Source organism: Gadus macrocephalus, chromosome 6, assembly GCF_031168955.1.
Source record: "Gadus macrocephalus chromosome 6, ASM3116895v1".
In the NCBI taxonomy this organism is placed as follows: domain Eukaryota; kingdom Metazoa; phylum Chordata; class Actinopteri; order Gadiformes; family Gadidae; genus Gadus; species Gadus macrocephalus.
In genome coordinates this window covers 17,047,393-17,070,829 of record NC_082387.1, presented here as the reverse complement: position 1 = coordinate 17,070,829, position 23,437 = coordinate 17,047,393, and the positions used below count along the sequence as shown (strand labels likewise).

Below are 23,437 nucleotides of genomic sequence, written 5' to 3'. Positions count from 1 at the left end.
ACAGTACAAAGATTAGAAATGTTCGATTCTTTCGAGCTATTGGGAACTTCTTCTTGATGTTTCATTCCATTTTTTTGTTGATGGGATCACCTGCCACCATCTGTTAGTACGTCGGACAGCTCCCACCGTGCCTTGTTGCTCCGCCCACACCGCTTCTGATTGGCTAAAATACCGGTACATTCCCTTTTCAACGCCGCTGACTGGACCCTGTTCCTGCCAATCAAGAGGATTTTCAGCGAGGTTTATCGGAGAAGCGGCATAGTTCCCAATGTCATCCAGCCCCTGCGATTGAGGATGGATTTAGTTTATTACAGTTGCCTAATTGGCTTTAACAGACTCACAAAAGACCAAACAAGGTAAGGGTTAAACATATATATAAATGTCATGTTTCATTCGATTTATTACGAGATATAATGACCAAAATACGCTATCCTACACCTACGGGAGTGGCCTGCTACTGAGATCTTCCCTGTTTCTAAAGTCACTGCACAGGAGAAAATTGGCAATCGTGTACCCAATGTGGGAGTTTATTTGGATAAGGGCTAGGCTCGGTGTACTTGGCTTGTGTGACATGCGCAACAAACCATTGACACCGATTTTCGGAGATGTCTCCAACAACACATCTCAAGTCAGTCGACGGGTGGCCCACCTTAACATCTGAGAACATAACATAACGCATTCGGGTCAATGGTCCATCGGCTGACACTGTGATGCGTATGTTGTCGGATTTACGTGTTTATAAGATTTTCTCCCGGTACGGCGTACGTGTTTACGATGGTGAAGTTGGTGGTGGTAGCTATGCATCACTTTGGACTGCCAGGATAGCAGGCCATCGGTTGGTAGCCAGGGAGACGCGCACTACACGCCACCAGAGATTAAGTCGGTGAGTGCACTGTTTCTAGAGCCACAGTGAATGCAACATGCTTGAGCTCAGGAACATATGTGAGACTTCAGCCGATGACAAGCTGGCTAGACAGTTCAACTTAACTTGCACATTTAGCATAGAGAGAGAGAGAGAGAGAGAGAGAGAGAGAGAGAGAGAGACCATAAGACATTTGATCTCTGCTTATTCATATTCATTTTGATATGGTTGCGATCAGATTACTTCCATGTTCACCATTAAGGATTGCACCCTTTTTTATTTGAAACATATTACTATAAGTAAGCCATGAGTTTTATTCCTAAACTAACTCATATCTAATTGTTAGAAGAGCTTACCGTTGTGCTGAATACTGTATAATAAACTCTGTAGGTCTGCAGAATTCAATGAAGGGTCATTTTGGTAACATGGTGTTAATTATGTGGTAACACACACACTCCTCTAACACACACACACGCCGCCATCGCTCTCCAGGGATTGTATATTGCTCAATGTGTGTTTTCAGAGTTGTCCCTCATTTGATGAGGCTCAGGGAACAGCCTGTACTGTATTATCACCCTAGGGAACGCCGTTAACAGCAGCAGACCTATTGCTTGTTTTTCTTTCTAGAAAAAAAAAAATATTATCGGGATACAGGGGCATACGATTTTAGCATTCATTTTTGTATTAATTTCCTAGAATTTAGCCCATGCTTTTTTTGTGTGTTTGTAGGAATTCAGAGCAAAGGGATTTGGGGTGGGGATCTCTCTTTTTGGGATACGCGATCATTTCTCCACAGATTCTGTCATTCTGTTCCCAAAGCCTGCACTCACTATTGTCCCAGGCTCTTTCACTGTCTGGCAATTTTATTCCACTCGACCAAGCGTCACAATTGACTCATTTTTTTGCCGTGTGTGTGTGTGTGTGTGTGTGTGTGTGTGTGTGTGTGTGTGTGTGTGTGTGTGTGTGTGTGTGTGTGTGTGTGTGTGTGTGTGTGTGCGCATACATTGCATGTGTGTGGGTATTCGTGTATAATTCTCAGGAAGTAAGAGTGTGAAAATACTAATGCATTTATGAATTGTTAAAACTATGCATTTTGCCATGCAAACATATTTAGAGATTTATGATAAAATAATACACTTACAATTAGGAGACAGAAAAAAGAGGTGGTGCATTTAATACATTTGCATTTAACACTTTATTGTGTGCACTAATCTGTACCGATGCAGGCAAGTCTTAAGCCCTAGCCCTAAAATGTACCCTTGTTTATAAACTAGTTTTTTTTTGTCAACTTTTTTTCTAAGCACGAGGGTTAGGGTGGCACAGATGAATGCTCACTATGAAATCTACACATTCGCTTTAACTAGTACTATAAGCTGCTGATGGTTCTTGAAAACTATCTGGAAAACACACACAAATCCTTTATAACCAATCCTCACGTCTGGGGAGGAAAGGACAACCGGGCTCGGAAATTGCCCATCACCAAGCAACCTACTAGAGCCGTTGTCAAGTCAGGAAACCCTTAACACAATGCCTTCTGGTCAATTTACTGTTGTAGGCCTATTGCGGAGAAATGCATATGATTATTCCTATAAAGCCACTGTGTCCAGTATATCCGCCTTTTGAAAAGTAAACCAATATTAATGGTGACCAACGGTCTTTGTCTATGAAATAGCTTTTGTGCAAAAAGAAATTCTTCTTTGTGTGTAACGAGCCAGTCAGAATGAACCGAATTGCCAGTATACAAATATTTCCCTACAGTTCCATGTAATGCAGGCCTAACAACATTGCATATCTGGCCTGTGAAGTGATCTGTCTGGCATTATCAGCACATGTGTTTCCCTTTTGGTGATTTATACGGTCACATGAAAGGTGGCAATGCAGGACCTGTGTTGTTTTGTGGTGAAAACTGGAGGCCTCGCTTCTCTTCGCATGTCCTTTCAGCCTCCCTTAGATCAATGCTTAGTTATTCATGACAGCCAGCTACAGGAAGGTGTTTGAAGGCTATTTTCAAGAGTGGCCGGCCTCACAAAGAAGAAGCCACTTTGATTTTTTGCTACAACACTCCCAATAACCAAAACGGGTGAATTGGACAGCAGCTCTAAAACATGACTTATCTGCATTTTCCACCGCACCTCTGCACATATGAATATCGGGTGTTTACCTAAAATGCTATCATTGATGTAAAAAATTTAGCTATGCTAGATGCGACTAATAGCATTTGACACCAAATAGACATAAGTATAATGAATTAGTTTTCCATGGTTAATAATGAGTTATGGATTATTCAATAACCCCGGAACGTTGACCACAATCCATAGCTGCATACCCGCTGGCTTTTAATCCGTAATGGAGCACAAAGTCCATCTACTATGTGGCACTTTGGTTTTCAGATCTTTCAGGTCAAATCATCTTCCATCAACTTCTTCATGACTTATTTTCCTGAACATCATATTCTACAAACCAATCACATTGAAATATTGGATTGATGATTCACAATTCTCAGTACTCTGTGCAGTATTAAAATAAAATGCCCAACTATTAAAGTTACGTTAAAGTTACATGTTACATGTTAAAATTAAAATGCTCTCCGTCACCATTTTCTCTTGCAATTATCCCCTCACAAATGCCCTTTACACCCATACCATGGACAAACAAACATCCACACCAATACCCATAATAGCTCAAAGAATTTATCATAAGGGATTGGCCCATCCTCACGTATTTGTTTACATATATTCACATATAAAGAGAGGTAACGAGCCAGTTTATGTTGGCCCAAGAAGCAATGTGAGCATTGTACACACACACACACACACACACACACACACACACACACACACACACACACACACACACACACACACACACACACACACACGGAAAGTTACATGTGAGGACTTGCATGTGAAATCACTTACAGAGTATCAAGTATGGTGCAGGCTATACATTTAATTGCTAAAAAGAGCTGGTTTAGGTTGATCTGAACACCTTAATCCTTAATCCAGGTTAGCAATGTCTTGCTGTTAGGGTGTTTTGTGTCTTCCAAAAAGCAAGATATGCCATTTTTATTTATGAAGAGGACATTTAACAATATTTAATGACGTCAAAGTAGGAGGGAGCTTAAAATAAACATTTGCAGTTAAATAAGATACAAAGTGAGCACCAAAGCGATGTTGAGGGATTCTACTTAGCACACGTATTTTGTGCCTTTATCCCTTTACAGGGTGCCTCTCTGAATGGCCAATGGCTGTACCATCTCCAGCCCCCCCGGCCCCCACCCTGTCTATTAATACCCTGGAGACTCAATGACCTGCGGACCTGCGACGTGAGAGCTGGCAGACTACAACACTAATAAGAAGAACCATCTCTTATTAACTCACACCCCAATGATGCCAGTCTGCTGCTTAGCCTTCCAGCAACCGTTACCAGGAGAAACGGATGCAACCACAAGAAGACTCCATGTTCAGACCTCAGATGATAAACTATGCTTGATTATAATTGTATTTTTTTTTACATTGTGGTTTAGCTATTATCTCCACAGTGTGAGATCATAGCTCATTCAGCTGGAACTGGAGAAAGTAGAGGCTTGGCTGAGATATACAGATCCTTTTTGTTGGTCTGTCCTGCAACGCTTGCATGAAATGTGTGTCAAAATTCAAGAAAGGAGTGTATTCGCTGTCGTACTGGGCAGTTGCACGGGAGATCTGGAGAATGACCCTTAAGTGAGACCCGATGTGTGCAAAGGTAAGACTCATTTTAGACAGTTCTGCAATGAGAAGGTGTTGCTTTATTCCATGTTTAACTGAAGGTTTATAATAATTTAGTCAATATTCATTTCAGAAATAAAAATATATATCATTTCACTTTCTCCCCATCGAAGATCGGATAGATTTTAAACTCAGTTTGCTAATGTTCAATGTTGTCTCTGGAAAAAGTCCATGTTATATTGCGGAAAGCTTTTCTATGCATAGCCCTACTAGAGAACTAAGAGTTGGAAGGGATGATCTTAATATTGTTTACGAAAAAAAGAAATGTAAAGATATCTTTAACGCAATGACTTCTAAATGGAACGATCTACCTATAAATGTAAGAAACTCTGTAGTAGACTAAAAGGACATCTTTTCGAGAGAGCTTTTTCTAATATTTAACTCGAACTATTTAACTTCTTTAGATTTATTTCTTATATTTTTTTCCCCCAAAAAAAAAAAAAAAGCCGATCTCGACCTGGTTATATTTTTGGACCCCAGCAACCGATGAAACGCGAGAAAAAAAAAAAAAAAAAAAAAACTAACACTTTCAAGTACAGACCGCTTTGAGCTCGGTTTTAATCCCTTCGGGATGGAAGCCATATGAGAAAGAAAGCGGTATATAAATACCGAGGATTGATTGATTGATTGATTGATTTATTCACAGATCAACTGAAAGTTCATTATAATTGAGCTACTTTTAGTAAAAAAATTAAAACATTGTGGTTGGTTTTCTCCAAACAAATGTTTTATTAGAAGTAGAATAATTGATGAAACATTAGCTTTGCTTGTAATTTCTTTAGAATTTATAAATTAAATCCTATTTTATAAACTAAATCTTTATTTATTTTATTGAAACGGTTGCTTCAAAGTTTTCTTAACCTTTCTTTCAGGTTGTTTAAACAAAGATGCATATTAGTCATCGGTGCATCATTACTAGTCTTGTTTTTTACCGCTTTTTTCTAGGATTATCAAACTCACCACTGAGACTCATTAATTGTGTCATGGATCAAAGTATACGTAAACACTAACTAAAGTGCCCCAAACAATGAAAAGTTACACAGAAGAAAAACATGGAAACTGAATCAAAAGTGTCTGGTTTGTTTACCGCTGTTCCAATATTACCGGTTTCTTTTCCATCTGAATGAGAAGCTGACGCCTTCCTGCTCTCCCCATGTGTCTCCCCAGGTTTGAGCCAGCCCAGCGATGAGATAATCCCACACTTTGCATCTCGCCATCCTGCGCAGGATGACTGCCGTGTGTCCGGCCGAGAGCAGGCCAGATGGGTCCGCCACCGCTGCGGCGGCGGCGGCGGTGGCGGCGGCGGCATCAGGGACATCGGGGACACCGGGTGCAGGATCGGCTGGCTCAGGGACTGCGGAGCCCACCAAGGGGGGCCCCAGCTCGGCCTCGGGCCGCGCTGGGACCCTGGAGTCCATCAGCGGGTCCGCCGGGTGCTCGGTGGGCGGGAGCGGCGGCGTCCCGAGACCCACCCGCTGGAGCCGGCAGGACAGCTCGGACATCAACACGGACGACGAGGGGGCCACCCTGCGGCGGCTGACCCCCCTGGAGAGACTCAACCTGGACATGTGCCAGGATGAGAGGTAGGGGGGGGGGGGGGGGGGGGGGGGGCGCGGTCTTGAGCCAACCTTCAGGGTTATAAATGATCATTGGATGTTTATAGTTTTATTGGTCTGCACAAATTACAGTGTGGTTTATTATTGGTCTAAGATGATTATTTTGTGATTTATTGCTTAATGATTTGATAGGATTTTGCGGGAGCTTACTGTGGGCAGGAGAATCGGCTTCTACAAGGTGCGAGGGGAGATCGGCTCGGGGAACTTTTCCCATGTGAAGCTGGGAATTCACTCCCTCACAAAAGGTACGGCTGATTCTCTGTAAACACACATTTGTCGGAAATAAAAAGTACTGGTTTGTAATGATATACAATGGGTCATACAATAGGTTCTACAAATAGATCAGATATTAATTTAAAGATCTACACTCACCTTGTTGAATTAAGCATTTCTTTCCATCACAGGGGTACAGTTCTAACAAGTGTGTCCCCATTTAGCAGCACTTAGAAAAGACAGAACTGGTCTAGCCAAGTGGCTAAATCAGCCCCGTCAGGACTGACAGAACACAGGTTTCTGTTGAACGGATGGATTGATTAGAGATCTCCAGTTTCCCTGGCAACGTCTAAATTGCTGAAGGCCTCATCAAAAGGGTCTGCATGTGCTTGTTTCATGTGTGTGTGTGTGTGTGTGTGTGTGTGTGTGTGTGTGTGTGTGTGTGTGTGTGTGTGTGTGTGTGTGTGTGTGTGTGTGTGTGTGTGTGTGTGTGTGTGTGTGTGTGTGTGTGTGTGTGTGTGTGTGTGAATGCATTTGGATACCAAGACAATATGTGTTTTGATACATTCAGGAGCCACTCAGTGAGAGCTGTGGTCCCAGCCAAAGGAATGCTAATACCAGTCTAAATAATTAAATATATCAACACCATTTGTTGTACATAAGATCGCATGTATTGGGTGACTGAGGTCCTCCATTTATTTTCTTCAATATCAATCATTAAATATATAGATATCAGCTGTTTCAACTTGATATGTCAGTTTGCTTTGACAAATACTGATTCAATTTAACATTAATGTGTAATTGGGTTCCAGTGTCAAGTTGTTATCCAGGCAACAAAATAGTCTGTAATTCCATTCTTTATTTAGCCACAGTCCTCTCAATTATTACAGTTCCACACTGCTCAAGCTCAAATACTATGCTTGTATTATGGCTAAAATCCAATAATTCCTCTTTGGTGAACATGCCAAAAACAATTTCAATGAAGTAAAGTAAACAGGAAAGTATACAATATACAGTATACAGGAGGCAGAATTGAATTGAATTGAATTGAATTGAATTGAATTGAATTGAATTTAATTTAATTTAATTTAATTTAATTTAATTTAATTTAATATTCAAAAAGTAGTGTTTTCTCTTCTTTCTTCTGAATTTTTAATTTCTTTCGCTTGATTTTCATGCCTTCTAATCGCTCCCCAGGAATGAAGTAAAATGGTATACTGGCCTTACATGTTGAGTCTGTGATGACTAATCTCTCAACTTTTTCATTTCACTAGATAAAGTGGCTATTAAAATCCTGGACAAGACAAAGCTGGATCAGAAAACCCAGAGGCTTCTCTCCAGGGAGATCTCCAGCATGGAGAAACTGCACCATCCCAACATCATACGTCTATACGAGGTGAGTCCCACAGGCACTGCTGGAAGTGGCCCTGTATAATATCCCTGCCAAGTTTCCACTGCAACCCTGCCCTGAGCCAGGTCATTTTGTTGTTCTCATTCATGGTTCTCATGGTTGACTTGAAGTACTTGGACTTGAATTTCCACCTGTGGTTAAGGAAAATACTAATGGGATGTAATAGGGTAGCCATGAAAAGATACATTAATAATATAACATTATGACAAGAAAAACGATTTCCTAATGAAATCAATTCATAAAGGAAATTCCCCTGAAAAAATAGAATTTAAAGGACACACCCTATACATATACATGAGTAGTATCACCCTTCTCTCTCACCCACCCTTACTCTAACTTCCTTCTTTCTCTTTGTCTGTTTGTCTTGCACAGACACAGGCATGAACACTAATCTAAGAGCATATAAAAAGCCTGATCTGATCTCAAGGGCCTCCTCTCCTTCGGATGTTCTGGTCATTAAAGGTCCTCCTCCTCCTCCCGTCTCCAGGTGGTGGAGACGTTGTCACGGTTACACCTGGTCATGGAGTATGCCGGGGGAGGGGAGCTCTACACCAAAATCACCATGGAAGGGAAACTCTCTGACATTGACGGCAAAATCGTCTTTTCCCAGATCCTCTCGGCTGTCAAGCACATGGCACGCAGCTGCTTAACAATATAACGCACACATACTTAACAGAATGACGTGTTATAATAATAAAAAATTAAACATTTGTTAATAAATATTCTACACTTAAAATGACTAGCTTCCCGTATAGAGTTTGTCTACTATCATAGATGTAAGAGACTATTTTTTTTTATGTATTTTTAACTGTAACATTTGCATTATGTAGTGGTTCCTTCCAAGCTTATCCCACACTAGGGGCAAAGTCGTTGGGCAACCAAGCACATTTACTCTCATTGCCCTCTTCCCTTCACAGCACGACAACAACATAATCCACCGAGATCTGAAGGCAGAGAACGTCTTCTACACTTGCAGCACGTGTGTCAAAGTGGGCGACTTCGGCTTCAGCACGTTCAGCTCCCGCGACGAGACCCTCAACACGTTCTGCGGCTCGCCACCGTACGCCGCCCCCGAGCTCTTCCGCGACGAGCACTACCTGGGGGTCTTCGTGGACATCTGGGCCCTGGGGGTGATGCTGTTCTTCATGGTGACGGGCACCATGCCCTTCAGGGCCGACACGGTGGCCAAGCTGAAGCGCTGCATCCTGGAGGGGGCCTACACGCTGCCCACCTGGGTGCCCGAGCCCTGCCAGCGGCTGCTCCGGGGCATCCTCCAGCCGCTGCCCTGCGAGCGCTGCGGAGTGGAGCAGATGATGGGCTGCGAGTGGCTGCTCCCGGTGGATTTCCCGCGCGCCATGGAGCCCTTCAAGCTGGACCCGTCCTATCTGGCCGAGGGCGCCGGGCCCTCGGAGCTGGAGGAGGAGGAGGCGGAGGTGCGGGGCGCTCTGGAGGCGCTGGGCATCACCTCGGAGCACATCCTGAACAACCAGGGCAAGGACTGCAGGAGCTCCATCACGGGGGCCTACAGGATCCTCCTGCACCGGGCGCACAAGCGCCGCGCCCTGGACAGCATGCCCGTGGTCACACACGTGGTGGAGCCCAGCGCCGGGGCGAAAAAGGAACGCCTCAAGGTCTACCGGGGCTTGAGGCACACCTCGAAACTGTGTGTGATTCTGTGACGAGCAGCTCTGCCTTTCACCTCGAGGTGTAAGGTAAATGTTTCAGATAATGATGGGCATTTATTGTCAGAGAGTAGGTTGCATTGATTGTTTTGGGGTTTCTTACGGGTGTAACTAAGTGCTTTTAGCTGAGGATTAGCCTGAGATCTGGTAGCTACAGCCAATCAGAGTTCAGCTTTAATCTACTATTGTATGAAATTAGTCTCTGAAAGAGGGTTTTTATAGTTGGATCCTTACCGTCAGTTTTTTTTTGTGGGGATCTGCAACTGTACTGTAAAAAATTACAATGTTAATTGTTTTCTTCAAAATTAAGTTAGTTTATGTTGTACACCGCTGATATAACACATTAGTGGTCATGTAAATGACATAGACAGCCTTGATTCCGTCCTATAATCAATTATGCTATAACACCAGGAAAGCCTATAAAATACCGGTTTGTGGTTCTTTGGGATCAATCAAAACTCTATTATATGCAGGGTTGATAATTGATTGTGAGGCAAAGACGCGGCCACTCTGTTTAAGAATGAGTAATTGCACTGTTTATAGATACCCTTCTTTTTCTATAAATCTGGTTTGAAGTCACACAGGTTGGCTTTTATTCGTGTTTAAAGCATCGCATGAAATGGATTAAGTGCATTGTTTGAACAAATCTTGTTTAATCTATCTCTATGAGATATTCGCCGTAGATTTGTAATGTGTCCAAGGTAATCAATACTCGTCTTTGGAAAACTTGAATAAATCATTTGATATGATCAAACTTTAATTATTTTATCTGCTATTGACAGATAGTTGGATTGAGACATTTAGGGGGGATTTTTGTTATTGAAATCATGTGATAATGGTCTCATTGTGTGATGCCATATTTTAAACTCATGTTAAATAAATTATATTCTAATATTAAGTTGATTTAGTGGAATATCTGCCTTAAAGTGCCATCGGATTGCCATGTCAATGAAAACTCCTGCCGCTGAGTAAATCACATTGTCACATTAACAAACAAAACTCTCACTTCTATGATGCGCATATGATCAATCTGATGCAATCGTTTTGTCAAACAAATCATTGATTAGACACGGAAGAGATAGGCAGCTGATATGACAGCCAAAGGAAATGGATATCACGGTTAACTCAAGACTCAAATTTATATATAGGTTTTGCATATATGCATTCATGCATGCAAAGTATGTCTCCTGCAAAATCTTCCTCCTGTGCATATTATGTACAGGATATCAACATTAAAGCAAATAACTACATTTCCCAGAAGGCTTTCATTTCCGCCCGCATTCGAGCCGTCTTTACAAGATTACGTCATTTTTGTCTTGTTGGAAGGGGATTTCACCCGGAAGAGGCTCGGCCCGAGACTACGGCGGAACCCACTCAGAGACCTGTCAGAACAGAAAAAAAATAATCTAAACGTTCAGGCACACGCACTCGCATGCTAGTTCTCCAAAGGTTATTAAAAGGTAAGGACATACTCAATTTGTTTGCTCCGTTTTGGTGTTGGAAAGCGACATTCACGCCCTCTTAACAATTCTATAGAGATTCATGCTTGTGGATTTTAGCCTAAAAGCTAGTATTTGCTGGAATTGTGCAGTAAATATTTGAACAATAAAAGTCCGTTCAGCTTTAAAAGCATGTCATTCGCTGTATTAATCGGTGTGCGATCTACAATTTGCTCAAAATCGTCCCTCGGCAAATTACTCATTGTTCTAGCAAGGCCACTGTGGAAATACCCAACAGACGAGGTGCACACTCTGTTCATTTCATACATATTCGATATATTGTTCGATTGAGATCGAAAACTGTCGTTTGGATTTGTTATTTTGCCATCCACACATTTTGTTTTGGCTTTTTATCGTTGAGGTCCACCGAAGTCATTTGTGGGCGTGCCCTGCCAATCTTGAGACGATCATGAAATAGGCTATGATGCAACCTCAGGATGTTTACATGCCTGCTCAGTAGACGTGTCAATAGGATTTCCTCATTCCCATTAAAACTGACAAAGCATAACCACAATAAGTTTACAAATAAAATAAAAACTGCTTACAATGAAATGAAGGAGGTCAGTGTTTTGTAATAGAGACAATATTTACTTGATTAACTTCCACTAACATAACCATTTTTAAAGTTATGCTTCTTCATTATCTCTGCTTGTAAATTTGAGTTCAGAGATTATGAGGTGCAAAATCAATCCAATTTCAACCACTATAACAAACCACACCAAACCAACCACCAATTTTCACTACATGTGTGCTGTACGTTCCAGTATTCCCAACATGTCTGCAAGCGCGGACCTCCAAGATATAGACGGAGCCGAACTGCTCGGGCTCCTCTTCCAAGATGACGACGGCATCACTGGCCCTTTCTTCCCCGATGGGAAAGAACTAATCGAAGACTGGCTCTCTGTGCAGGAGGTAAGCCCTCACCATAGCGTTGAGGCCTAACTGAAATACAGAAAAACAGTGCAGGATTTTCTGGAGGATTGAGGTCAACGTCAACCTTTGTAAATCAGTTTCCCCGCTCCCTTCCATCTCAGATGCTGACAGACATGGACACTGAGGATTTCCTTTCCAGCCTGCTGGAGGGAAACAACCCCATGCCCACCGCTCTCGGCCCGTCCCACTCCCCCCAGGGAAGTGACAGCGGCATCTCTGACGACAGCAGCACCATCGGTTGTGGCAACGGGATGGGAAACAACCTTCTGACGTGCCCCAGCCCACAGGACAGCGACGGAGACCCCGTGCCCAGTCCCAGTTACTCCCAGCCCAGCCCTGTGTACTCCGACAGCACCCTGCCACCTCCAGAGAACCAGGTGGAGAACCCAGAGTCCCTGACCGTGCACACGGATCACTGCTACTCCCTGGCTCAAGGCAGCGAGGGGGATCTGGATGCCCTGCAGAGCGTGAGGGCAGAGAAGCCAGACATGGATGTTTTCATTGATTTGGGTGTGTACCACGTCACTGATGATGGATACTTCCTCCGCTATTTCTTACATGCTGCTGCAGCAAGTGACAGATTCTGCATCACACTCAGATTCCACATATTCTACTAATTCTAAGTGTCTCTAAATGACTTCTTTTTCTTTTTACTTAAATTTCTAAGGTTATACACAGTTCCACATTAGTTTGGGGACGTTTAAAGCAGCATTAATTTAATTTGTAGTGGTCCTAGCACCTAGGGTTTAACTGGATCTTTATACACTAAACACATCTGGTAAACAAGCTCAGCACATGACACCTACATTTACATTTAGGGCATTTAGCAGACGCTTTTATCCAAAGCGACTTACATTTCCAGAAAGTACATATTCATAAGAAAGTGAAAGAATAAATTACTGTGGCTGGCAGTAAGGACACTTGCTGCATCATTCAATATCCTTATTCCACGGTATTTGTTATTATGTACTATTATGTACAGCTCAGCAAAAACAGAGTTCACCACTGTTTGAATTCCAAAAAATGTAGCATATAGCAACAAGCTTTGTTATTTGCCTTTGGTTTAGGAGACTAGTTTGAGCTACGAGTGTCACGGCTGGGCAAAGTAAACAATAACTAACATTCAGCATCCTAACCAAAAAGTTAAAATACCATAGGAGTTCCTGGTGGCTGAAGTGTAGTGTTTTACATAATTTGTTATATGTTTGTATTTCAAAAGCTTTCTGTTAAGACAGATTAACAAAAGTGGTAATTATTTTCTGAATGCTTCTTTGTTTTATCAGATGACTTTGAGGGAGAGGCTATGGATCAGGACTTGACAGATGAACTGCCGTACACCCTGTCCATGGAGGACTCACCCCTTGATTCAACTGGGTTTGACCAGGACGACGAGGTTGGTTATACTCACTCAACACCATTTAACATGAACATTTGATGGCCCTTTTATTTGACCGGTTACTGTTCTTATCTTAATCCGAATCTTAACAAAAATTATGCATTGTGCATCCCTTTGTCTCAAACCTCTCTTTGATTAAACCAACTAAGGTAATACATGGCCATGAGATAATGTACGATTTTTGTGCCACCTAGTGGACACTAGAAGTGTTGAAACGAATTTCTAGAGTCTTATGTATATGGAATAGTAAAATATGAATATAAGTCAAATGCTGTTATTACTATTCAAATATGTTTTCTTTTATTTTGTATGAATTTGTGGGCTAAAGTAAGCAAATCTCGGCCTTCTCTCCTTGGCCAACCGCCTGATTAACAATAAAGTTTTCACACACTTAAAAAACAATTTACATCAACCCACGTGTATTTGCAGCATTTTCCTATAATAATCGATCCGATGAAAAGACAGATGGTATACTCAACCTATACAGCCTAGTGACAAGCCTATGCTCCCTACGTTCACCAAAATATCCTAGGTATTTAGAGGATTCAATAAACAAGAGTTTTACTTTAGAATTCAAGTGTAAAATAGTGTAAATAATGGCTGTGCATCCTTTAATGCCTGCATATTCTGGAGAACTTGATTTTTGATGTTGTTTTCCTGTTCAATAACTGTTGCGACACAACTGCACAACTTCATATTATCAAAAGCATCCTTTATTCACGTACCACAGTGCAATAATAAACATTGGCTCGCGGCTAATTATATTAACACTGTCGAGAGGCGCCGTTAATATAGAATAACTTTGACCCTAATAGTATTATTTACTAAGGAAAAGTTATTAGTCGAAGAACCTCAAGTGGACAGAACGTTTAACAACCACATGTTGATGGTGGCATTAGTAATGAATAAGCCAGTGTATACACTGTAAAGGCACATAGTAAATATTAATAATAGACTCAATTTGAGCATTCAGAATGTGAATATTATTTGAATATTAGAAATAATATTCAAAATACTGGTGGACACTGTGTATCCTACTTTATGTTAATACTGTTTTCTGTTTCCCCTAGTTTCAGTTCAAGGACATTGTGCTCACTGAAGAGGAGAAACGGCTGTTGGCTAAAGAGGGGGCGACCATTCCCTCACATATGCCTCTCACAAAGGTAATCAACTCGGCTCCTCGATACAGATTATCAGTCGTTGCTACCCTAAGATACTTAAGTTACTTTAAGATTATTCAGGTCGCGAAAGCACTTTGTTCTTCTTAATAGAACAACATTAGCTATTGGCACGCATTAGAATGGGTCTATAATTCTGGTTTTACTTCTCTTCTGCTCACCATAACAATGCAGTTAGTTTCTCCATAGCCCAGTAGTGAAACGTGTGTGTGTGTGTGTGTGTGTGTGTGTGTGTGTGTGTGTGTGTGTGTGTGTGTGTGTGTGTGTGTGTGTGTGTGTGTGTGTGTGTGTGTGTGTGTGTGTGTGTGTGTGTGTGTGTGTGTGTGTGTGTGTGTGTGTGTCTCTCTCTTAGGCAGAGGAAAGGACTTTGAAGAGGGTGAGGAGGAAGATCCGTAACAAGCAGTCTGCTCAGGAGAGCCGCAAGAAGAAGAAGGTCTACGTTGACGGCCTTGAGAACAGGTAAAGAGGTGTTCTGTCTAGCCGGGTCGCTCGGTGTGTGGTGTTATCATTGGCAGCTTTCAGGGGGTTAGTTTTCTAACAGTATCAGACAATGCTAAGAAACGATGAGAGGCTTTGGATTAAACTAGGAAATACAAAATGGCAGTTATTCAATCAGATAAAATAATGGGAACCCTTGTCCTCATTACTATCTTTTTTTTTTTAACAAAAACTTAAGCTGGCATTATTTTATTTTTTATAATTCCTAAAGATAAACCTGTAAAAACAAACCATCCTGCAAGGTCGATAGGTTCTTTGCATCTAGAATTGAAAGAACTAAACGATGCCTGTTAGAGAAGAAAGTGACATGTTAACTGACTGTTCTGTCTTTGCCTAACTACAGAGTGGCCGTCTGCACAGCACACAATCTGGAGCTCCAGAAGAAGGTCCACCTGCTGCAGAAACAAAACATGTAAGAGGCCCACACATCTGTCCTTGACCCAGTCGTTACATGGTGAATCCTTCATTACCAACAGTGAACCTCACCTTTTGCTCCTGATGGCAGATCGCTGATAGAGCAACTGAAGAAGCTGCAGGGTATCATGAAGCTGTCCACCATGAAGACCAGCACCACAAGCACGTGTATAATGGTAAGGGAGGGGGATATTAATACCGGTAATGAATATATATATATTAACATAGGTTATTTAACCTGGACTTTCTCCTGCGTTTCTCTTCTCTACACTTCAGACAGTAGCTTTCAAATTTGGATATATATTTTTCACAAATAAATTAGAGTATCTTTTTTTGTTTTGATTTGTCCTTCGGACATAGTTAACAAAGAAAAACATCACAGCCGAAAAGCTACAGATAAAAAGAAAAAACTATTATTTTGCCCAAGGGGGATGGCTATTGCACACATTTATTGCTGCACGCTTTGATTTTGGAGTTATGGATTTCGTTAAGGAGATTTCCCACCAACTTGTTGGTCTTATCGCTTGTTTCTCATGCTCCTCAGGTATTCGTGCTCTCCTTCTGCCTCATCATCTTTCCCTCTGTCAATCCGTTCGGTGGCCGCACAGGACAGAAAGAGCTTTACACTCCCTCCTCTGGTAAGAGTATTTTTTTTACTTTATGTGTAATACTATGTAACATAGGATGTAGAAAGTCAAATAGTCAATAATCTTAGACTTAGACTAGACTTAGACTTGGCTTTATTGATCCTTTTGGGATGACTCCCTCAAGGAAATTGAATTAATCTGTTGTCCTCGAGGAGGAAACATTTCATAGACAACACAACACAGATCATAGACGCAGTACACAAGACGTGACCACACACAGGAAGACACCGAACACTAGACACGCCAGAGCTCTTGGGTTGATTCATTTTATTATTTTATCAATAGGGATTATTGAATGCAATGATGGCAGAATGGGATGGGACTAAGGCCCAATCCCATTTCTACCCCTTCCCCTTCCCCTTACCCCTTCATAACAAGTGGGAGGGGGATTTGGCCAAAATCTTTGCAGGAAAAGGGCCCCTGAGTCTCCTACTGTAACTGTGAGCTGACCTGTCTCCTCTCTACCCTCCTCTCCCCGTCGCTGCTCCTCCTGCAGTCATGTCCAGGACCCTCCGCTCCCTGCCGGCCGACGTCGCCGACCCCGCCAGCTACGAGGTGGAGCAGGACGAGGAGGAGGGGCAGCTCCTCCTCATGCCGGCAGCGGAGGTGGATAACGCCAAGGCCATCTACGCCGGCGGTCAGAAGAACCACACGCCCGACTACCAGCGGGTGGAGCGCTCCGAGTCGGAGGCGGGCGTCAACAGCAACTCCTCCGCCGACTTCCCGGAGAACGCCCAGTCGGCCGTGGACTCTGCGGCCGGCGGCGGAACGGGGGGCTTACCGGACGGAGCGGTCGACGGGGCGGTGGCGTCCGCCGGTGCGTACGACGTGGCGGGCTCCAAGGAGGGCTGGATGGAGCGGAACCCCACCACGGTGATACTGCAGCAGCACCGGTCGGATGAGATGTGAGGGTGGAAGACGCCAGTGTGGAATATACCCTGATGTTGGCGGGCTTGGTGGGGTGGGGGGTGGGGGGGGGGGGGATCGGGGCAGACAGGCCAGTGTATGGTAGGCTAAGGGGTTAACATTATTCTAAGCTTCTCTCTCTCCCCGTTTTCTGCCCTCCACGGCGCCTTGTTGGTCGATAGTACTACTGTTCATCCGCAAGCACTTTGTTCCGATTTCTGATTCCCAGTAATGTAAGGGGGCCATGAGATTCAATGTATTAGCCATTCTTAAGTTCTCGATAAGGAGTAGGCCATTGCAGAGATTGTATTCAGGGTCTGTGTGCTTTAAAATTATCTTAAAATTACATTCGGGAAAATTGAGTAGCAAGTTACTCTAAAGGGAAGTGATTGCAGTGTGTTCTAAAATCATCATCTCTAAGGTGGCATTTGATTCACTTTTGCAGGGCTGTTACTAGTACATGTGTGCTGCGCCCATTCTAAAGAATTTAAGCCAATCATCGTATTGTTTGCACAGTCGGAACAAGTCATTAGAATATAGGCAGCTTTATTCTCATGAAGCTTGATTAGAGCGGTTTTACCACCGCTGTACTGCTTTAGCCATTGCAGGACATTTGGCCATTTAGTAAATAGTGTACATTGTTTCTCTGAGTTTCCCTTGTAACAAGGGATTTCATGCGTATGTGTATGTGTATATATTTTTATGTTTAGCTTATTTTATGTTCTACAGTAGGTCGAAGAATGAAGTGTGTTTTTAGAAGTAAACAAAACAAACAGGACAAACTGAAGTACTCTGGGCCATTGTTACCTGATGGTTTTATAACTTTTAAGAACCGCTGGGGATATGGTACTATGGATTTGGCACGAAATAAAGGGGTTGAATATATCTTCCCTGTGAACACTGTCAATGTGGTGATTGCATACTCAGAAATGTAATGACCTGTTTTGTCAGCGATGCATTTTGGTATTTTTTATTTTTATTTTTACCCAACATTGATCAATGGAATCTTAATATATTTTAAAAGTTTTTTACAGTACTGTAAGTTTAAAATCTTAATGTTAATCATGTCAAAACAAGGCACTGATATTTGCCACTGTCCATATATATGGGTTGTATATAAGGTTGAATGAGTGTAGTCATTTCATACATAGGAACTCTTTCTGTATGTAAAATACATGTCACTGAATATGTACGATAATAATAATAATAAATCATTTTATACATCAGGATTATTTTCATCATTCATTATTTCAGGGGCATAATAGCATACATCTCCTGTTGCAGCTAGAGGGGTAGGCTACATGCTTTCACATCTGAAACATAAGCTGCTTGTCAACACATTTCCTCCTATAGGCTTCTATATACGTTTATTACTTACTGCCTCCCGTAGTTTCAAGATTGTATCATTATATCTCAATTGCTTATCTCACAATATCTCGAAAACCAAATATCCATCTTCTAGGATTTGTCTGTTTTGTAGGATTCATTGCACTGTTTTGTCATGCATGCCTCTTCTTAATACACATGGTTTCTAGTTTATTGCTTGTTTATTTGTGTACATGGATGCGATTCCAGCTTATACAATATGCCTATGACTTGTATGGTATATAGTTGGTTTATTGTTAAATACAAATATCCATGAGTCATTGTGAGTCATGATCACGCCTCAATAAGGATGAGTCACGATCATGCGCCGCTGCGATTTATTCCCCGTGTTGTTTAGGCCGGTAAGAGCTAGTCACTCCCCATGCTCACCGCCAGGTGGCAGAGCAGGCTCAATTGTAAAGCCCAACTCCGTCATCAATAATCACTGCTACTGATACACTACTGATAGAAGATACGGGCGTCACCGCAGCTCTTACTAGCGCTGTCCTTCAAATCTAATAACAACCGACTGCACTCATCTAGGCTATTGATTTCATTTTTTTTTTAACATTTGTCATCTAAATGCTTTCAAATTAGGCTACTTCTAAAATACGGCAGCTGCTGTTCACATATCTTAAAACGTTAATGTATGTGCAGTAAAAAAGAACAACACCTGTTTTACAAACATGCAACCCCGATTAGAGTTACTATTTGGCCGGAGCCCGACACGTGCCGCTGTCCAGGAGGGTCGCATCTGTCTAGCATCTGCCGTAACTCCACTATGGATTTAGGCGATAAGAAGTGTGTCACACACACACACACACACACACACACACACACACACACACACACACACACACACACACACACACACACACACACACACACACACACACACACACACACAATCCACCTATCCATGAAAGAACCAGGAGCAGGTGGGGCGCCATAGTCTATTATTTTAACACAGGGTCGCCGTTGTCCTATATGGATTGCCACGCGCCCATGAAAGACTGGCAATTATGATCCCTTCTATTCGGTGGCGTTTGCCGTTTACCCATGTCACAAAACGTTTTGTTTTTTAGACTAGCAGAATATTGTCTCAGAGTAAAGAGTAGGCATGCGACCTGCCGAACTAGGCTATTAAAAGCATCATGCTACTAAAATAAATAGACATAGACTGCAGGAGGTGGCATCAGCACAACATGATCTGGAATTTGTAATGAGTATTTTGCACCTAAAATAGCCTTAAACTGTAACAATCTCAATTAATTAAGACTTAAAATAGTTTGACAGGGTATACGGGTTACACCAATTATTTCCCCCCGCTTTGATATGCGATGGTGGTTTAATTCGTGCCTTGTTTTATATTTGTCCTATGGCACTGCACAGTTGGTGCATAACAATTATGCAACCCACAACATTCAAAACAAGCAGGTCTTCAAGAACAAACTGAATTCGACTAATGCCAGCCACTCACTCATTTGAGTGGACAGTTTCACCTGTAATGTAACACTCGCTCGATAGATACCAGAATCTCTTAAGGGGGGCTGAGGGTGTTTTCTACTTAGTTTTGTGATGTTGAAAAGGAAAGGGGGAATTCTTCATTATAGAACTAATCCCGCCCCACGTGGGGTTGTCAACAATCGTAACAGCCCAGGGACTTTGCTTTCGTCACCCTGGCTGCTCTCTGCCAATGGTAGACGCGGGGAGTGGAAAACCCCGCCTCTTGCCGAGAAACTACGCTGCCCTGCTATAAAGCCAACTGATAGTCGCTTTCAGAGCACACTCAAAGCAAGATCGTTTTCAGAGACCGTTGTGACCTTTTTTCTAACCGTTGCAAAACCCGATCGTATTTGGATTACAATCATGACTCTGGAAGAGGTACGCGGACAAGAGACCACCATGGAAATAGTTGACAGGTAAATACTACATTTACTAATACGTTATACTAATGAACAGCCTAACATACATTTTCTGAATTGTGTAGTTCAATAATGTTTTCATGACTTTAACGAACTGTATTTTTCTTGTCAGGGTGCAAAGTGCAGGCACATCTTTGGAAGACCTGCTGGTAGCTGCAAAGAAGCAGGATTACCTGACCGTTGGCGTCTACGAATCCGCAAAAATTATGAATGTGTAAGTAGCCTACAACTGTTTGATCGTAATTGCTAGTGATTTCAATTTTTTTTTTTGCTATTTGTAGGCCTACACAGATTAAGTTATTCTAACCGGGTTATTTTTTATTCGTTTTAACAGTGACCCAGACAGCGTGGCATTCTGTGTTCTTGCCACCGATGAGGAGTACGAGTGCGACATCGCCCTCCAGATCCACTTCACGCTCATCCAGGCATTCTGCTTCGACAACGACATCAACGTGGTGCGCGTCAACGATATTGAGCGCCTCGCGGATCTCGTGGGCACTGACGCCGCCGGCGAGCCCAAGGACGCGCATTGCATTCTTGTCACGGTACGTCCTGTGTTCCATTGAGCCGTTGCGCCATCCGTTTCTGCTGTTGAGTTGTACTTGCCTGCGCGTGTTTTTTTTTAAGCCCGATGCCTAACCATGTGATTTCTCTTTCTCTTCATGCAGAGCCCCAGTGCAAACCCATGGAAAGACCCTTCCCTGGACAAGCTCAGCCTCTTCTGTGAAGAGAGACGCAGCATGTACGACTGGGTGCCCACCATCACTCTCCCAGAGCGCTGAAGAACCGAGACATCGCCCATGCTTCACACGATGAAGAGGAAGATGACGACGAAGAGAACGTAAAGGAGCTGAGTCTCGCCTACTGGGAGGGTTCACAATTGCTTGTGCCCACCCCAACCCTTGCTTGGATTAGAAAGCTGTGGCTCTCTATAGCACCCTGGCTGCACCCAGTGCATTGTGGGTCAGCGCGTTCGGTTTGGATTTACCCATGGGAGGATGGGTATGAAGTTCTGGGGAGTCACCAAACGTGGACTTGGGTCAGGTGTGATGCCGCCCAGGACTTCAGGAGCTGTTGGACACTGAGGAGGGGCCCGATGGGCTGTGCCTGTAGAACAAGCAGAAGGAGAACGTGAAGCCGATGGGGGTCTGACGTGTCCCAACACCTCAAGGGGGGGGGGGACACTCGGAACAGAGCCGCTGACGGAAGGAGGATGTCAGAAATGGACAGTAGGAAGTAAAGGATCTTTATTGGAACTGTGCCTGTAGACAGTACGATGACATGTTGGTCGTACCTCCAAAGGAGGTGCCCCGAAGACGAAAGTGTGGACTTTTATTTCTTTTTGAAAAAAACATTGCACCAATCGCAAAGCAATTTTGCAAAGACAAGGAACTTTATGCGCGTGCCTGCAAATCATGATTTGAGTTGCTGTTCCTGTCTCTGGACTTGACAAGCACCATCTTTTCTTGGACTATGATTTCAATTTTTGATATGATGCAAACTCAATGATTTCATGCAACATAATTGTATACATTATTGTTATAATTTCTCAATAAACGCTTGTAAAAGTTAATTTCACTGTTGTCAGAACACTTTATTTGCACTGTGCACATGCCACTGGGCTGTTTGTTTACAAGAAGCAGGGGTGTTATCCGAGAAAACCAAACCAGGAAACGCTTTCTTGAATGTCTGCACCTCCACTGAGCCTGCGTGGCATCAACGCTTCAACAGGAAGCCTTGCAGAGCAGAGAGTAGGAGGAGGTGGAAGGTTGACCATGTGGGTGCAAGATAGTGAGTGATAGTGAGTATGCAGGCCCAGGAGAGAGAAAGGAACAGGGCGGGTTTATCGGCAGTAGAGTGACCAAAAAGTGAGCCGTGACGTCTGCTCTTTCTTTCCAAGCATTGACCTTTTTGCAACTCATACACCAGCTGCCTTATGTGACAGCTTGAACAATCGCCAGAGCCAGGGTCGGGTGCTAGGGACTGTATGGGCTCTAGCCAGAGAGAGAGAGAGAGAGAGAGAGAGAGAGAGAGAGCTCTCCTTTGTTTTGAGTGCACAGCTTCTGCAGTGTCAGTGTGGCGCTGGTGGGCTCTGCGTTGATGCGGGGGTGTTTAGGGGGTGGGTGGTTGGTTGTAGTTCAGTGCATCCAAGTGGAAAAGGGGAGTTTGTGTTCGCTTCGGATATAATGGCCGACTTGTACACAGCTCCAGAGTGCTAAGCGTATAGTTTATAAGCTGATATAACTTATTTTGTTTGAGGAAATAATGATTGGTTTTGCATGCTTGATGTCAATGTCTACATGTAATATGTTCAGCTGAAGAAATGTGCACAAATCTTATTTTGCACGCTTTGGAAAGAGAAACCGTTGAATGTAAGCAACAAAGAAATCAAGCTGTTCCTTTCAAAAGCACATCACAAACACAAGCACTTGTGCAAAATTTTAAATATTTTAATAGGAATTCAACATGGGGATATTGGTGTGATGGGAAACAAATTGTTTCCATGTTGATTAAGAAGAAACAACCCCCGTTTCTCAGCAATGGCTCAGGCTCTTCACAGTAAACCACTGGTCACCCACACACACAATTGCACACACACACACACACACAGACACACACACACACACACACACACACACACACACACACACACACACACACACACACACACACACACACACACACACACACACACACACACACACACACGCACACCTACTTATAAGTAACTATGCAGCAGATAATTTCTTTCTCAGAATATCCCATGATCACAGGAACTGGTATCTAGGGACTTCCCTTTTCAAGTACTTGTACGAAAAGGAATACAGATAGTTCAATTCCTTAAATGCATACTATAGGATCACGACATGATGGTATTGAAGGCTTGATTACGTAAGTATTGTTGTGACCTGTAGGGTTGTAGGAAAGGACTCATTCCCATTATTTAAAAACGGAAAGTATCTGCACAAAAGTAATCTGTCTTTCAATTTTCAACTTGAATTGTTTGAATACTAGCCGTTAAAAATCCTTTGAACAAACAAAGAAACCAAAAAAGAAACCACCTTCGCCCTAGAGCATAGTTATGCTTAGTGTCTGATTCAACAATACATTTGCATAACCTCTCA

General features: G+C 42.8%; 3 protein-coding genes across 3 annotated transcripts; all 3 read left to right on the top strand.

The window, feature by feature from the left end:
* The first annotated feature begins 53 nt into the window (after positions 1-53).
* On the top strand, positions 54-10,735 carry nim1ka (NIM1 serine/threonine protein kinase a). The gene is made up of 7 exons (XM_060054594.1): positions 54-356; positions 4,086-4,606; positions 5,797-6,212; positions 6,378-6,490; positions 7,733-7,854; positions 8,357-8,503; positions 8,787-10,735. The coding sequence occupies exons 3-7, from the start codon at positions 5,857-5,859 to the stop codon at positions 9,546-9,548; spliced, it is 1,500 nt and encodes a 499-aa protein (XP_059910577.1). The 5' UTR covers positions 54-356; positions 4,086-4,606; positions 5,797-5,856; the 3' UTR covers positions 9,549-10,735.
* A 121-nt stretch (positions 10,736-10,856) lies between these two features.
* creb3l3l (cAMP responsive element binding protein 3-like 3 like) lies at positions 10,857-18,251 on the top strand. Its single transcript, XM_060054593.1, has 10 exons — positions 10,857-11,011; positions 11,815-11,962; positions 12,085-12,493; positions 13,267-13,376; positions 14,450-14,542; positions 14,910-15,016; positions 15,399-15,467; positions 15,561-15,645; positions 16,014-16,107; positions 16,613-18,251. The coding sequence occupies exons 2-10, from the start codon at positions 11,825-11,827 to the stop codon at positions 17,023-17,025; spliced, it is 1,518 nt and encodes a 505-aa protein (XP_059910576.1). The 5' UTR covers positions 10,857-11,011; positions 11,815-11,824; the 3' UTR covers positions 17,026-18,251.
* Positions 18,252-20,149: 1,898 nt separating this feature from the next.
* On the top strand, positions 20,150-21,885 carry gadd45ga (growth arrest and DNA-damage-inducible, gamma a). Its single transcript, XM_060054595.1, has 4 exons — positions 20,150-20,309; positions 20,425-20,526; positions 20,647-20,857; positions 20,981-21,885. The coding sequence occupies exons 1-4, from the start codon at positions 20,257-20,259 to the stop codon at positions 21,092-21,094; spliced, it is 480 nt and encodes a 159-aa protein (XP_059910578.1). The 5' UTR covers positions 20,150-20,256; the 3' UTR covers positions 21,095-21,885.
* Positions 21,886-23,437: the final 1,552 nt, after the last annotated feature.